The sequence below is a fragment of the Tiliqua scincoides genome, chromosome 6 (genome assembly GCF_035046505.1).
Source record: "Tiliqua scincoides isolate rTilSci1 chromosome 6, rTilSci1.hap2, whole genome shotgun sequence".
Lineage (NCBI taxonomy): Eukaryota > Metazoa > Chordata > Lepidosauria > Squamata > Scincidae > Tiliqua > Tiliqua scincoides.
This window is the reverse complement of record NC_089826.1, coordinates 54,001,261-54,018,913: the sequence shown is the minus strand read 5'-3', so window position 1 is coordinate 54,018,913 and position 17,653 is coordinate 54,001,261. Positions and strand designations below refer to the sequence as shown.

General features: G+C 44.7%; 1 protein-coding gene across 1 annotated transcript in view; it reads right to left on the bottom strand.

The window, feature by feature from the left end:
* GALNTL6 (polypeptide N-acetylgalactosaminyltransferase like 6) overlaps window positions 1-17,653 on the bottom strand; it is a 629,228-nt gene that overhangs the window by 47,708 nt on the left and 563,867 nt on the right. Inside the window, exon 7 of the mRNA XM_066631983.1 lies at window positions 11,793-11,910. Coding sequence (XP_066488080.1) covers window positions 11,793-11,910 — 118 coding nt within the window. The remainder of the gene's footprint in view (window positions 1-11,792; window positions 11,911-17,653) is intronic.

The following is a 17,653-nucleotide window of genomic DNA, read 5'->3' as shown; positions in this document are numbered from 1 at the left end:
GCCTTATCTGTGAGATTGCCTTATAGGCAAGAATCTACAGTAGGTAGGTGGTTTTAACAAGGAACCTAAAAGAGAAGAAGGCGGAAGGCAAATAGCTGTCTTGAGCTTATAAACATATATGGCCGAATACACAAAAGAGCAGTTTTGTAAAAAAAAAAAATTTAATGTTGGCAAACATGAGCTGAGTAGGTAGCAAAGAAGAACCCCAATCCTAATGTGTGCATTGGAAAAGATGGGTGCATTCCATAGAAGGGCTTAGGGGAACTATGTAGGTCCAACCTGGTCAAAGCCTTTGCTTTCCTTCCTGGAGAATTTTCTGGAAACGTTGGACAGTCCTGTGTTTTCAAGCTGTCTGTAGCCTGTTTGTAAGAGGCAAAAGATAATTGCTCACTGCAAGTTCTTAGTTGGCTCTCCGCCCTGAGCTGACCTGTATTGTCAACATGCTCCATGTGATTAATGCATGCTGCTTTTGTTGGTTTGTCACCAATGAAAGCTATATTTCATGGCAGGTATCCACCTCCTAGCTATAATAATGATATATACCTCTGAGCTAACTGCTTTCACGCTATGTACTTAGGTGAAAGGTACATACATCCTGTGGCTAATTATTCACGCAGCAATTGTGCAAGTCTTTCCTGAAGTCTTAAAGCATTAGGATGAGGCAGGAGCATTTTTATGCTGTTTGTTGCATAACCCTAATGAAAATATAAGCTGACATTTCATTGCCTTTGTGATTTTTTTTGTTGGCATCCTTCAGTCTCGGAAGACTATGGTGTCACGCTCTGAATGGTGGTTCTGGAACAGAGTGTCCTCTCCAGTGCACGAAGCCTGGGTAAAGTAGGTATGGAGGATAGGCTGTTACCCATGCAGCAAATCCCCCCTCTCCACATCGCTGAAATGGTCCAATGGAAAGGCAGAGGCCAATACGGTTGGTTCCAGCGGCGTCACAGGAGTTGCCAGAACGTGACTGTGTTCAGCCATGAACTGCCTCAGGGACTCCGGCTCCGGATTTTGCCTCGAGGTTGACTCCTGAAGCCTTTTCCATAGCTGGATGTAGCCACAAGGCAATGGAGGTTTGGGATCAGAGTTTTCCTTCTCTCAGATGAGCTGCCTTCCCAGGCTGATGAGTCCCATCTACCCGGTGATTAGCCTCTGTGATTAGCCTCTGCTAAATGGCAGTGTTGGGGTAGGGCTGATAAGGGGTGAGTGTATGCTTTGGCATGCACACAAGAAAAGTTACTGCCACTTTGGATTACCTGCCTGACATTACAAATTATTGGGGACAGTCCATATGTCAACTAAATGCCTATTTCTGCCCCAAAGGGCATAAGGAGATACATGCACATATATGTGTGTGTGTGAGCATTCATGCATGGAAATAAGTACACATGGAAACATAGGTGCATAGTTCACATTTGTAAGTTCATGTTGATTTCTCATTGCTTGATTTTTCATGAGTACTTTTCAGAAGTGAATCATGTGTAGAATTCAATGGGAGGCTGTAATACGGCAGTAGGCTCTACTTAAATAATGCCTGGCCCAGGCCCCCTGAATATATAGTAATACAAGCAGACGGCTATATCCATACTAGCATAGGCTGACCCTGCAAGGGTCTCGGTTGCATGGCTACAACCTTCCTTGCTTACAGTTGCCAGGGTCCCTGAATGCATGGATAGACCCCTCTGCACATACAGCTGTGTGCAAAGGGGCTGAATAGGGTTTTGATGAATGGATAAATTGACCATTCAAAACACTGTGAATCCAGCATGGATTATGCTTTCTGATTTGAACCAGCCCATCATTCAGCAAACTGGCCCAAACTTGAGGGGAGGGAGTCAGTATGTGCCACTGACTCCCCAGTGGTGGACCTTCCACTGTAGGCAAAAGGGCAAATGCCCTGGGTGTGAGCCTTTAGGACCCCATGGAAGCCTCTCAGGCTCCTGACGGGGTTGGAAACTGTTTCCGTTTTTCCAGAAGCACAGTTCAAAACCTCGGGGAAGGCTCAGGAAGCTTCCTTGATGCAGTCTACAGTCCTGCAAGGCTCTGTAAGCCTCAGGTAAATGGGGGGGGATTTGCATGTGAAGGTGGCGACATCCTATGGAGGGCGCCATCGCGGACCTTTGCCCTGGGGGCTGGGGAGATCTGCCACTGTGTCTCCCTCCCTCCAGTTTGGCACTTGGAAGTGGCACATGTGTCCTTCATTGCACGGGGCTGGTTGGAATGTTAAAGTATCATTTGGACTGACCCAACATCTGAACTGGAGAGGGAAGGTATGAAAATCTATTTGTGACGCTTAATCTACAGTGGCTCATTCACACAAAAGCAAAAGGAGCCAGCCGAATGAAAGTTCAACTGGTGCATTGCCCAGGGAATGTACTGCAAGATTACAAAAGAATATGGGAGGGACAGCTGCCTTTTCCTTCACCAATGTTCCACAGATCATATGCTGTATGATCTACCCGCACATGCTATATTTGCACTGAATGAACCACTTCTTACCTTTACTTTGAATTTTAACATACATGCCTAGCAAGCTCCATTTGAAACAGTTTCAAGATATATAAAGTTGCTTGCTTTGATGGATAAATCTTTTGTATATACCTATCAGTTCATAAGTGGCAATTGCAACATCTAAAAAGAATGTTACACACATTTACAGTCTGACGGCGATAATTAAATATTTGAACTGTCTTCTTTGTTACAGTTCAGCAATTCACAAATGGCAGATGAACAAAGAGAGAAAGAGCTCTAAAGATGTTCTGTCTCTCTCTCTCTCTTTCGCTTACACACACACACACACTTGAATTTCATTGTCCATATCAGCTTCTGACAGGGCAAAGAGAATACATAATGCCACTATACATAGGTAACTGAGAAACTAGAGAGTCATTAGCTGCCTACTGAGGCTCACATAAGGGGACATGAAGCTCAAATTGTTGGCTACAGACAGATGGAAACTTATCGTACTCAGTTTTGCTCTCAAATAAACCCTGGAATTGGCTAAACTCTGAAACTGAATTTAGCCTCCATCCCTCTCTCCAAAAATTCCCCCCCCTTTCCCCCAAAATGGAAGGAAACTAGCTAAGCAGTGCAAGCCTAGGCATGTCTACTCAGAAGGAAGTGCCACTGTGTTCAGAGGGGCTTACTCCCCGGAAATAGGTTAGAGTAGGTTTACAGTTTAAGGCGGTGTCTATTACAACATTCTTACCTAAAGTTATTTCACTGTTTAGTGCTTGTTTAACTCCTTCTCCCGGACTCAACCTTCTGAGGTTGGTTTTCATGAAGAAGAAAGCAGAAACAGGATTTTTGTGTTTAGCATTTAGCTTGCCTCTGAGCCTAGGTTCCAATTAACACTTTGGAGGCATTCATAGGAAAATAGTGGAAGTTTAGCATATTGACTGAAATGGATTTACCAATGTATGTTTACAAATTTTGGAGGGGCAGAAGCTCTTTCCCTGTTCATTTCCAAAAAAACTGTCCTCATCCTCCACTAGACAAACAAAAACAGAGGTAGTTTCTGGGAAATTTACTAAGTATCTTATTTTCTGTGCAATTAGCATGCCTATTAATAGCTCAAGAAGGCTTTAAGAAACACATTAAATTAATTCTTTGCATTTGCTTCTGCCTTATCTTTGCATTTGGAGAAATTAACACATCAAACCACCGCTCCCTTTCAGATGTAAATGCAGAACTTAAGTAGTGGCATCTTGCTGGTTATTTTAAAGCTGTACCACCACAAATATCCCAACTTTTGCATCAGCAAGAACAAGATAATTTGAGAGAGAGTATTAACAATACAGGTGTACACAACAGAGGCATTATATTGGGCTGCATGTTTGCTTAACAACCTAATCACATAACAACAGGGATCAGAGACTGTATCCCCATTGTTGAGTGACACCTGTATTTATTTAGCAATTCCATTTTAAATTCCAGTATACTAGGCTAATGCTAAAAGGGGAACCTACAACCACTGCAACCAGAGATTTATACATTTCATCACTGCCATCCTTCAGTCTCAGAAGACTATGGTATTGCGCTCTGAAAAGTGGTTCTGGAACAGCATCTAGTGTGGCTGAAAAGGCCAATTCGGGAGTGACAATCCCTTCCACACTGGGAGCAAATGTAGTCTGTCCCTGGTGTGTCTCCCTGGCTATGGGCCTTCCTTCTTTGCCTCTTTGCCTCAGTCTGTTTGGCAAGTGTCTATTCAAACTGGGAGAGGCCAAGCTGCACTGCCTGCCTCCAAGCGGGACGCTCAGAGGCCAAGGTTTCCCACCTGTTGAGGTTCATTCCGAAGGCCTTCAGATCCCTCTTGCAGATATTCTTGTATTGCAACTGTCAGTATTGTACTGTCAGTCCAAAGTCACAGTATTGTATTGTTAGTCCAAAGTCTTGGCAGGCCTTGCTAAAACGATTTATGAACTGCTGAAGATCTTTGGCAGAGTGGGCGGTGACAGCTGCATCGGCGGCAAAGAGGAAGTCACGCAGACATTTCAGTTGGTCTTTGGACTTTGGTCTCAGTCTGGAGAGGTTGAAGAGCTTTCCGTCTGAACTGGTCCAGAGATAGATGCCTTCTGTTGCAGTTCCAAAGGCATGCTTCAGCAGGACAGTGAAGAAAATCCCAAACAAGGTTGGCGCAAGAACACAGCCCTGCTTCACTCCGCTTCGGATGTCAAAGGGGTCTGATGTGGAGCCATCAAAGACTACAGTGCTCTTCATGTCCTTGTGGAAAGACCTGATGATGCGGAGGAGCCTGGGTGGACATTCGATCTTGGGGAGAATCTTGAAGAGGCCGTCCCTGTTGACCAGGTCGAAAGCCTTCGTGAGATCTATGAAGGCTATAAAGAGTGGCTGTTGTTGTTCCTTGCATTTCTCCTGCAGCTGTCTAAGGGAGAATACCACAACAGTGGTGGACCTGTTGGCTTGGAATCCATACAGCAATTCTGGATAGACACTCTCTGCAAATGCCTGGAGTCTCTTTAGTGCAACTTCGGCAAACAGCTTTCCTACAATGCTAAGGAGAGAGATGCTGCAGTAGTTATTGCAGTCGCCCCTGTTGCCTCTGTTCTTGTACAGCGTGACGATGTTTGCATCCCTCATGTCCTGGGATACGCCACCTTCTCTCCAGCAGAGACAGAGGACACTAGACATAGACCACCCGGAATCTATTGGGTTCACTTGTATTGAACTCATAACAGAATTGACCCCCTAGTATGTAATCTTGGCATATGTCAGAGTATATAGTAGAAACAAGATTATAATCTGTGTTGGGACATTACATTTCAGCCTAATATGATCACACAGTGGTTGTGGGGGAGCATAATAAGCCAATAAGACTGAATGTCCCCTCTCATATGCACAGCATTTGTATACAACAACAAACCCTGTGCCCAGGAAGAGGTTGCAGTAACGCCTTCCACTTTGCGGCTCCTCCCACTCTTGTGGTGAATTGCAGTGGCTCATTCCACTCTTTCCATCAGTGAATGGGGGGAATCTTTGGCAGGCCCCTTCCCCTACCACCTTCCCATCTTGCTAATGGGGACAGAGGATGGGAAAAAGAGGTACAGCCAGTGCTATTAACTTCCTTCTAGAGAGTTGCATGGCTGTAGCTCCTTCCACTCTCTGCACTGGCCAATGTGAGCATCTTCCAAAGGGCCCATGATGATGGTCTGAGGGATTTTCTACTAAGGAGTAACTCCCATCTATATGGGGGTTCCAGACATGGCATTGGCACAAGCCTCTCACCTGACGTGAGATATCGCTGCCACCAATACTGGGGCATTCAGGCAGATGGCATGGCCAGGTGGACTTTATATATATATATATATATATATATATGAAGATCAACCCCTGATACCACCCTTATACCAGCCTACCTTATAAGACTGTTGTACAGATTGCAATAATGTATTCACAGTGCTTTGAACATTCAATGAATGCCATAAGGATGTTCAGTATTATTATCAGATTATATGTGGGCTGAAGGCTGCAGCCATGACTGGCCTGTTCTTCTTCCTCTTATGAATAGATTTGGTTTACCTCTCCTCCCATCACTGTATCCCTTCCATGCTTCAAAGAAAAAAGCAACCCTTCTGCATATAGTTTCTCAGTGAACTTCCTTTCTGCCCCTCTCCCTTCCCTGCTGAGACCACAAGAGAAGTTTGCTTGTTTTTTCTCAAAGCAAATGCTTCAAAATGCTGTTGAAAGCTCTTTCAAAATGTATTCATAAGGAAGGACACAGACCCTAAGGTCAACTCCCTGTAATGAGATGAATGAGGAAATATGGCTGAAATGAGACCCAGTGTAGCGCAAAGCTCTCTCCAAAGAATTTGTCACTTGAACAAAACAGGCTGGGACAATTTAGTGTCTAAGCTTCCAGTATGGTTACCATGGTTTCTGCAGAGAGAGGAATGATCTGCCTTGCAATTATATTCTTTCCAATGACAAATAGCGGGGAAGTAGGAAATGGCATAATACAATCTTTAGGTTTGCTGTCAGAATGGTGAGATGCAAGACGCAGTGTTCATTTGTCTCTGAAACTATCGAGAGTGCAAACCGATGTACTCCCAGCAAACTGTCCATCCATTTCGCTCATGGGCTTCTTTTGTCTTTCTGCTTTGTTTTCTCTGCTTCTGGAATTGATTCAAAGTTACATGACAGCAGCTCAGTTCATGCAAGTCATTTGGATTCTGCTGAAAACACCCTCAAATCCACATTGGCAGTCCAGAGTACAGACATCCTCTGGCACCATCCATGTAGTTCATTCAGTACGTCTTCTTCTTCACTCCATATTAGTAAAGAAGGACATGCTTATGCCCTTTTGATGCTTGACAAAAGTAATTTGATTTGCAATAAAGTCAATGTGTGACATACTAAATTTATTCTGCAGTTAACTCAGGGAAGACATCACAGAAGATTACATCAGGCTAGAAGATCTTAAACCTATATGTGAACCCTAGTTTCAGAAGAGAATCGTAGCAAAAAAGAAAAAAAAACACACTACAGTACAAGAAGCCAGATGGAAAAGTCACTAAGGGCCCAATCATGTCCTGCACCAGTCCACAGTATGCAATGCTATAGGGGGACAACCAGATGGTCCAGGAGAGAAAAGTAAAAATCTTTTTTTACCTACCTTCCCATAGGCCACCTGGCCTCCATTGTGTCTCCTGGGACCTACTCTGGGAAACGAGATTCCTCGGGGTGGATTAGTGCCAGAAAGGGGGAACAGGATCTCGGCATGCACTGCTACTGCCAAGATCCTTCCCTTCTTACCCCAGAACCAACCTGCTTCTCACCCTGAATCACCCATGACCCTCAGTGAACTGCCTGTGTCGCCAACTTGCAAACAGTGGAAGAGGATGGTGAATGTTCAGCAGACTGTTGCCTGCATGTGACCTTCAGCCATTTGCACTGACAGCTATGGCCTGCTGAATGGTGGGGTGGCTGCCATGCCACTGGCCTGGGACTTAGGGTGGTGGATCGCATGGGAAACCCAGCATAGGATTGGGCTGCAAGGTTGCAATTCTATACGCAGTTACATGGAGTATATTCCACTGAATTCAATGGGGCTCGCTTTGAGTAGCAATATCTATAGGATTGCACTGTAACAATTCTGATCTCCGCAATCTCCTGAACCAATTTCCCAACTCACAAAAGAACTGCCCAACCGATCTCCCTAGAAACAGAAATCAGCTATCAAGAGCCATCAAGGCACAACGTTGGCCAAGATTGAGTCTATAGGCTCAAAAGAATCTCACGTTGGCCTATGGACAGAGAACACTACAGATCCTCTATCACCTTTGCATTTTGAAATTATTTCTCTAAAACAGGAGATGGCTGCATCTTGATTGACTAGCCCCACAACTCCTGCCTCCAAAGCCTCCACCCAATGATCCCAGCAGATATGGATAGGTAACCTTAGCCATTGACGTCACTGACCATTGAACCCATTACTGCTTTCTGTGCCCTGTGTGCAGCCAAACAGTTTTAGTTTTCATTCCCCTGCCTTTTGATTCCAGGTATTCTTCCAACCGTGCATTAACATGAGGGAATTATCTCCCCCCCCCCCATAAACACTACTTTGCTTGCACCTATAGCTCTTTCATTCTTGTTAAGAATCCATTTCTATTGGAACGCAACATTAGCTTTTGGTCACAATCTCTGCTCATGTGTTACACCCTTACGTGCACATGTTATCTTCTGTGTTGAAATGCAGCCAGGGCTGAAAAGACCAACTGCACAGTCAGATACATATATACATGCATACATATGTGTATATGTCAAAGTGTGTTTGTATGTTCTGATGCACAGTCGTTTTTCTATTGTTACTTCTATTGTAGAAGTGTTTTCACATTGAAGTGCAGGGCATAGGTTCATAAGCCAACAAATAAATAATTTCTGCTTCCCTCCTCTCTATAGTGCACAGGGGCAAGAGGTTAACAGTTCCTCCTGCAATATTTTCCAGGGAAAATTCCCCTGAAGGAGATGTTTGTTACAAATGGACTGAAAGCCCAAGCCTAAGTAATTTTCCAGCGCCAATTGCAGCCAAGTCAATGGGGAGTGTGCTGCATCCTGCAGTGTGTGTGTGGGGGGGAGGGGCTTCCTCAAAGTAAGCCCTTATCTCAGGGCTTCATTGTGGCTGCATTGGCACTGAAAAGTTGGTTAACATAGGATTGTGAGTGATAATGGAACCCTTTAAGTTTGAGATTTTCAACATTTTTCCTCTCATGGCACACTGAAAAGGTGCTGAATTTTCATGGCGCACCATCCATATATTGACAATTGACAAGGTGCACTGTGCTACTGGTGGGAAAAGCTCACATTCCCCATGACCCTTCTAATAAATTACCCCCCTCCCACAGCACACTTGTGGTCCACTTGAAAATCTTTAAATAGTAGTGGAGAACTTTGCTCCTCTGTAGTGGAGGAGAGAGAGAGAGAGAGACAGAGACAGAGACAGAGACAGAGAGACAGAGAGAGCAGGTATTAAAAACTGATTATAAAGTCCTCAAATTAAATAGCAATTGAACTGGCACAACGGGCGTATAACCCTTTCTTTTTTACATTCTGGCTTGTTCCATCCAAGTCTTCAAAATTTGACCCAAATCTTCTGGGTAACATTGAAACAAGACATGTGAAAAACAGAAAAAACTGGAAGTGGGCCTGTTTTGCTCCACTATTAGGCCAATTGAAGCACTTGTCTCAAGTGGTGAGCTGAGGGAATGGTGAACTACTAAGGCAGGTGACCCTGCTTCTGCCTGCCACCCCCTCCAGTTGTCTGCCCGCCTGATGTCTTACGGAGTACGCAAAGCAACATGATACCTGTATCCTATACTCCCTTGCATTAGGCATTCTGAGGTAGCCTAAGATCTGAAGTTGCAAATTACCATCATGGCTTGTAACTTGCAATGGATTCCAAACCCCCCCCCCCCCAATAAATCTGTCCAAAGACATCTAGGCCAGGTGTGAACACCATATCTTGTGGCAAGGAATTCCACAGATTAATTACACACTGGCTAAAGAAATATTTTTTTTGTCTGTTCTAACTCTCACAACACTCAATTTTAGTGGATGTCCCTTGGTGTTGTGCAGAGAGAAAAGACTTTCTATCAGCTCTATCCACCTTATGCACAATTTTATACATCTTGATCATGACACCCGTTAAGCGCCTTTTTGCGAGACTGAAGAGCCCCAAACACTGTAGCCTTTCTTTGTAAAGCAAGTGCCCCAGCCCACTAATCATTCTGGTCACTTGTTTCTGCACATTTCCCAGTTTCACTATATCTTTTTTTGAAATGTGGTGACCCGAAATGTATGCAATACTCCAGAAGTGGCCAGATCCTAACCCCATTCTTGTCCCCTTCCCTCTCCCTTACTCTACTCAGACTTGGGCCAGCACAATGGCTGCCACAGATCCAAAGAGACCCATTGAAACAGCTGAGGCTTGCCCCTGAGGAAAGGAGCAAAAGTTCCCTTATCTCGAGGACGCCTTCAGACTGCCCCCTGCAGGATTCAGCACATGCTCCATTGGTGCAAATGTATTGGTGGAGGGGAAGGTATTTAGTTAGGACTGGATTGTTACTTTGGTTGGTGACTGAAGATCAGTCATTCGAAGCTGTTGTTTGTTAAAGATGGTTTTGGCTGAGAAGGGTTAATACAATTTCAATTCTGCATGGATGTGATTTCCAAAATATTGTTCTCATGTGCCTATAATATACAAAGCTGTGTTTTGCATGATATTGAATTAGAAAATGTCTATTCTGGCTTGTTCCATCCTGTTGTGGATGGATTTTGGCTAGGAAGGGTTTAATAAAAGCCTGCTATTGGAATGGTTTCAGGTCTAAAATTCTGTTTGCAAGTGTCGGCAATGCATCCTTCTGTTTTGTTCATCCATTTCATTTACAGTATTAATGGCTTGGTCTGTTTCAGATTTCACATTATTCTAGTTCTTAAGAGGTTGTGTTTGAGCACAGGAATGGGGGGGGGGAGAGGGGAAACATGCCCATATGAAAAAGCAGTTTGAGAAGGATGAATTTGAGCAGAAAAATGGCCCAAGAAGAAAGGAGGCCAGTTGGATCCTGTTTTCTAGAAGTTTGTACTGCATCCAGTAGAGGGTGGTGGAGGGGGTGGAGTCAGAAGGAAAAGACCTGCTGCGGCAGACCTCCCCAGCCCTGCAGCCCAGAGCAAAGGCCCATGATGATGCCCCTGCAGGAAGTCACCGGCTCCCTGCACACAAATCCACCCCCCGCTTACCTGAAGCTCACGGAACCTCATGCAACTCCAGGACACATTGCAGAAGCCTTTCTGAGGTTCCCTGATGCTATAAACTGTGCTTCCAGAAAACCAGAAGCACTGTTTCCAACCCCATCAGGAGCCTCAGAGAGGCTTCCATGGAGTCCTAAAGGCGCGTGAGGCTCTTCGTCCAGGGCATTTGTCCCATAAAATGAATGGGAGGTCTATCACTGAAAAAAGGAGGAGAACCAGAAAGAGGAAGGAGCTAGGATGAAGTTGCTCTTTGATGAAATTCCTACTGTATTTCCAGCTGATGTCTCATTCCTGTGAGGGAAGCAAGATACAAAGCAGCCCTCCCCCTGCCTTTCTTCCATTTTAGACTCCAGCCTCCTGTGAGGCAAATGTAGGTTTTGAGAAAACAGTTGGAAAAATACATCTGACCAATGGCCCAGTCCTTTAAAGAGCTTTAACGGTAGTGGAACTCCACTCTGCTGCTGAAAGCACCACGGCAGTCTCTTAGAAGGCGCACTGCGGTTCTGCAATACTGGGTTGCCAGCACAAATAGCCAGAGGCTCTGCACACATGGAAGCAACTCTTGGATGCCACAGTGGAGCAGGTAAGGTGGCAGGGGTGGCAGTTCATGGGTGTTTGGGGGAGGATTGGGGCAGGGAGTGGAAGGGCATGGGGCAGTTTGGGGCAGGAAAGGTGTGGATCTTGGTAGCAGTAGCACATGCCAGATCCTATGCCCCTTTTCCATCCCAGACCCACCCCCAGGAGTCTCCTTGGACTTATACCACCTAAGGAGCTGGCATATGTCTGAGGAGACCCACTGGTGACCAGGTGCCCTATGGAGAGGCAAGTAGGAAATATTTTTATTTTCATCTGGTTGCCCCCCTCCCCACCACTGCATGCAACAGGCGCATCATCAGTGTGGCTGCATGGTGGAAGATGATGGCCCTATGGGAACATCTAGTTTGGGCCACAGAGGTTGGTAAAACACAATATATGCCTGCTCCATACCAAAGTAGTGTGCACCATGAAGAAACTTTCAGATGACTTACCTTGAAGGAAATTTCGTACTGCTCCCCGCCCCAGATTTCTAAACCTGGATCATAGCCACCAAGATCCCAGAACCATTTCCTGTTGACCGCGAACAAACCTCCAGCCATAACAGGGGATCTGAGGAAGGAATACGACAAACTGTAAACAACAGGCATCACCCTGACATGATCACAAGACCGAGAAGGACAATGACCTTTGGCAGATAATGGAGTTAATGTAGTGGTTTTCAACACTGTGCATATGGTGTGGCTCCCATAAGCATAAAACTTTGGGACTGGGAGTTTCACTCATGAAAATTAATACATTCTTTGTGGAAGTATAAATAGATAAAGCATAGCATAAAGCTTAAAGGGATAATTTATCACATTCACACAAAGTTAACTGCATGAACAGCATGTAGTTGGGGAGAGAAGCACGTACAACATGTAGTTGGGGGAGGGGTGGGGGTGGGGAGGACAGCACCAGAAATTAGAATAGAATAGAAAATTTATTTGTCATTGTACCCGTATACATAAGTACAACGAAATTAGGTGCTTTCGCAAGGTAGAACAAGACAAGACCCACACAAAACAACAATACAACAAAGTCAGGCAGACTACATATACAATCACCACATTGCTAAAACTCTGTACAACATATCACTGTACCCCCGCATTTAATCTAGACACTGCACTGGGATAAAAACTGTTCTTTAATCTACTTTACTATCAGAAATTCTCTGATAGTAGGGGTAGTGATGTCATCAGCAGGAATGCTGGGGTGCTGCCTTTAAAAGAAGCATCAGGCTCTCAGCAGAAGGCAAACTGAGGAATTTGTCTAGGATCATATGATAAAGTTTAGGGTCATATGTTAATGTCTAGCCCATTGTCTTTTTCAAGGGCTACTTGATACAGAGTATGTAGTGGATGTAACAGTAAGGCCACAAGTCTATGAATTTTACCTTGTCTTATCAAACACACAGCCCAATCCTATAAAATATTCCTCCCTCCCAAACACCTGCTCCACTGGAGCTCACACTGCATCCAGTGCGGGACAGTCCTAGGGGTTTCCTCCAGGTAAGGGAACATTTCTTCCCTTGCTTGCAGGTAAGCCTTGATTGTCTGCATGGGTCTACTTACTGGTGCCAGCAATTTAGCTGGTGCAAGTCTGAGTGGACCCAGGAAGGCAGACTGAGGCTGGGAAGGATGATAGGGTACCAGTGACTCTATTGCCCACTGATACTACCCCCTTTCCAGCCTTAATCTGCTTTCCTTCCCAACCCAATCTCCTCCCTGTTCCTCTTCTCCTTGCCCCATTCCATACCCCCAATTCCCTCCCACCCACCCTCGTGCTGACTTATCAGCACCAGGGGGCATGGGCGGACCACTGGCATGCTCACTGCTTGCAACGGCAGCCCTGCTGCTCAAATGGTAGGTTGCATTTTGTGACAGCTGCAAAGGACCTTGTACTGGGGGAACGCTAGTTCCAGTAGCGAAAAGCCCTCCTAGGATTGAACCAACAGTGGAACTTACTTGCATATGCCTTTTACATTTATTTGGATTGTTTGAATTCCTTTGTTCAGTTTTTATACATTGGTTTTAAACAACTGCAACCGACCCCAAGAGTTTGAGATGAAATGAACAGCATCTTTAAATGAAGTATAAGATTCAAACCCATAAGTAACCTCTACTCTTGTCTACTTTGTCCTGTCACTACCTGGCTTCCTTCCCCCCCCCACTCCTTTGTCTCTCCCCTCCTGATATTCCAACATGCAAGACTCCTGTCCCTGAGTTCTGACCAACTGTATGGAGTCACCCATGCTGTGTGGTCTCACACACTATCTGTTCTATGACTGCTTAATGTACACTTATAGACTCCCCTTTCCAATAAGGCTTCAGTACTACGTTTGCTTATCTGAAAGCAAGACCCACCAGACCCAGTTAGATTTTCTGCTGCAGGCCAAAATATATATGCTTTTAACCATTCATTTTTGATGTTCTACAGATGGTGCCTTGGTATGCACAGGAGAATCCATTCCCAGATCCCCCCGCAAATACCAAAAACCATGGATAATGAAATCTGTGATGTACTGGCCCACTGGGGCTCTGAATGCGACTGGAGCCTCTAGAGGTGTTCTGAGCCTCGGACAGGTCACTCGTGGAGCCTTTTTAGAGTAATTTCTGGTTTTCAGTGAAAACCAGAAGTCGCTTCCAAAAGACTCCACATGGCATTCTAAGCCTCAGAGAGGCTGCACACAGTGGTGCGTGGCCTCTCCAAGGCTCAGAAAACCTCCCAGATGTGACTAGAACGAGGGTCCAGTCATGTCTGGGAGGTCTACAGTGGGATAGTCTGGGGGTTTGTCATCTACAGTGAGGCAAATCTGTGGATGCCAAATCCACAGATAAAGAGGCTCCACCTGTATTTTTAAATATTAGTCATTGGGGGAGGTAATGAATCCATGTTGTGACCACAGTGGAGGAAGATATTTTATCTTTAAACTGGACCACTGGTTCAAGAAAAATCACTCCCTGTTGCTGTCTGCATCAGGAAACATCAGGATGCTGTTGTTTCCACCATTGACACCAATATTAGCTTATGTATTGGTCTGGTAGCGCTATTTATTGGGCAGGAGGTCTGGTCTAGAGGGGGCAGGAGGTCTGGTCTAGAGGGTAGAGCCTCCATTTGCCTGAAGATAACATCCACAAGGTCACCAGTTCGAGGCCACCGGCACTTGCGACCTTGAAGCAGCTGACAAGCTGAGCCGAGCTATTTCCATCTGTTCTGAGCGTGGGAGGATGGAGGCCAGGATGGAGGCCAGATCAGAACGAAACATCTGAATTTGTTGTGGTTCTTGAAAGATAGAGCCTTCTTTCAATTGTAAAAATCCCTCCGGGGATTTAAATTAGCCTGCCTATGTAAACCGCCTTGAATAAAGTCTTGAATAAAGACCAAGAAAGGCGGTATATAAATACCTGTATTATTATTATTATTATTATTATTATTATTATTATTATTATTATTATTATTATTATTATTATTATTATTTCCCAATGAAAATAGCATTGGCTGGGGTGGGGGGATGCAGAGATTCCACCAGGACTAAAGTAAAGGGCTAAAAACTTAACTTCTCTCCATCCCAATCACAAATGGGCTCTGCAGCATGGCCTCTCCCAGTTTGAAGAGACACTTGCCCAACAGACTGAGGCAAAGAGGCAAAGAAGGAAGGCCCGTAGCCAGGGAGACACACCAGGGACAGACTACATTTGCTCCCAGTGTGGAAGGGATTGTCACTCCCGAATCGACCTTTTCAGCCACACTAGACGCTGTTTCAGAACCACCATTCAGAGCACGATACCAGAGTCTTCCAAGACTGAAGGATGCCAATGAGGGCAAGTGCTGTGATTAGTGTCCCATTCAGTTTGGCTCTAATTCAAACTTCCCAACTTAGACTGAAGTCATTCCTGGAGATTTGTTTTTCTAATAGAATGTAGTATTGGAAATGTATGGACATTCTATTTAACTAATGCTCCAGTTTTTTGTTTTGTTTTTTCCAGTATTCGTCTGGAGATTGACCAATTCTTGGAGGGTTGCCAACCCTAGCCTAAACAGGCATGCAGAACAGACTGCACTCTTAGCCACAACTACATGTAAGTGATTGGGGCCATTGTTAGCAATTATTAAGAAATGGTTAACAAATAAATCAGCATGTTTCATAATGCTTTTCTTGTGGTCAGATACGTCCATGTTTAGAATACTGAAAAGGATTTAGCAGAGCTTGTGAAGGTAATAGAAGAGCTGTAGTGGCTGAAGCAAACTGTTTCAAAACAATGAAAGCGGCATCTTATTTCTTATGCCTTATGATCATTTGAGGACAACACAGATGTTCACATTTTTTTTGGGAGGATGATGAAAAGCCTATTTGACCAGAGAACTCAGTGGGACAAAGGAAATGAGGGTGCACAGTGCAAGCAACAACTATACTCCTTTCAACTCTCAAAAAACACATTGTGCATCTCTAACTTTAAGTGCACACAGCCCTCACTCTGTCCCACATTCTCCCTCCTGCCCCACAATTTGTCACTACTAAGGCAGGGGCTTTATATATATATATATATAAACTTTAGCAATAAGCACACATACTTGAAAGGGCAAATGAATGATGGAAGTTCAGAACATTTACTATAATTAGTGAAGCCATCAATGGAATGAGCAGAAGAGCAAAGGCCTATGATTTGTGACATTTTCCTTTTTCTTCAAAAGCTGGCATTTTGTGCCGTTTTCTGTACATTTTTACTCCTCAGCATGTCTTGACATTTTCTGCCTGGCAGGAAGGTTTGACAGAAAAGATACAAAAAGGACAACTGTCTGGTGTTTAAACGGAATCGGCAGCACTGAGGATATGTAAACTGAAGGTCCAATCGTATCCTTGAGGTATGCTGGCGTATTTCCACATACACTCGTGCAATGACAGCCTGGCTGGTGTAGAAGTCTACCTGACAATTGATGCTCCATGGATGACAGCACAATGTTGGAAAAATACTGCACTGATGTAGCTCGGTTGATTCTTGGACGCCAGCTCAACTCTGCCAGAGGAGAGGCCAAAACATGGAGGAGATTGGGGTATGGCATGGGTGGGGAAAGCAGGTGTCAGCATACACCATATCATAATCACCCTTCAGACAACAAACTTACCCCCAGTGCTGAAAAAGCACTACGCCAATGACAGAGCTGGCCTAGGTAGGAGTACCCCAGATGCAACAATGAGAGGAAAAACAATAGAAAATTGCACTTCCTGCCAACCCCTGCACCACCTACTTTCCTACAATGGAGCAAAGAATACAGACAACACTTGGCAGTGCATGACAGCCCATCAACACCAGTACTAGAGCCCTTGCCAGGGAGACTACAGCTCAGATAAGAAGATAAGAGGCATTGGGCTGTATCTCTCTGGTCTCTGAAAGGGGAACTTTAGAACACAAAGGCAGCACTTTGCACAAACAGCCTCTTGCGCAAACAACAGCACTTTGTACTTTGCACAAACAACTTCTTGTCCTTCTTAACATATAAGGCAAGTTATTTCGTTAACTCCTGTACTCTCAGAATTCTGATTGCAGGTATTCTGCCTCCCAGAGGTCTTCACACACAAACTTTGTTGCGTTCCTGCACATCTTGAGATGTGGCCGTCACCATTCTCAAAGCACTGCATGATGCATAACGTTGCACTGCATGATGTTAGTCCTTGCAGAACTCAGTCCTGCATCTCATGTGCAGGAAACAGCCCTGAAATGGATTTTGTTCATGTAGAATTTTGTCATAGCAGATTATGGGAAAAAAAAAGTACCAACAAGTGAAAAAGTGACATGTTCTTATGAGTCACACTTTCAGTTGTTCTTTGAAAAGAAACTGTAACCTTTCCATTGTGAGTATGTCACCATCTATGATTGTCTCTTTGATTCTAGATTTAAGGGGTGCTGATTCTCAAAGTCCTGCTTTTTCCATACTAGGAAGATCTATGCAGTCCTGTCAATCCGTAGCTGTGAAAGTTAAAATTGCACCATTTTAAGCCACATTTTGGTGCCCTTGAAATATTTTTGCTCTCTGGCTTGTTCAGGAGTGCCCTCTTTAATTTGGTATAAAATAACTTATTTTATCATTTATTCTTGTTACATGACCTAGCAATGAGATGCGCAGCACAATCCTAACTTGCGCTAGAACAGCCAGGCCAGTGGGCCTGCACTGTATGCAGTGCAAGGTTTGGGTGCTTAGTGGCTCAGCCCGGGGCAATAGGAATCGCATCCCCTTACCCCGGGGAGAGCCACTGTAGCCCCAATGGGGCTACTCAGATCTGCGCCACCTCAGGAGGTGAGACAAATCCAAGCAG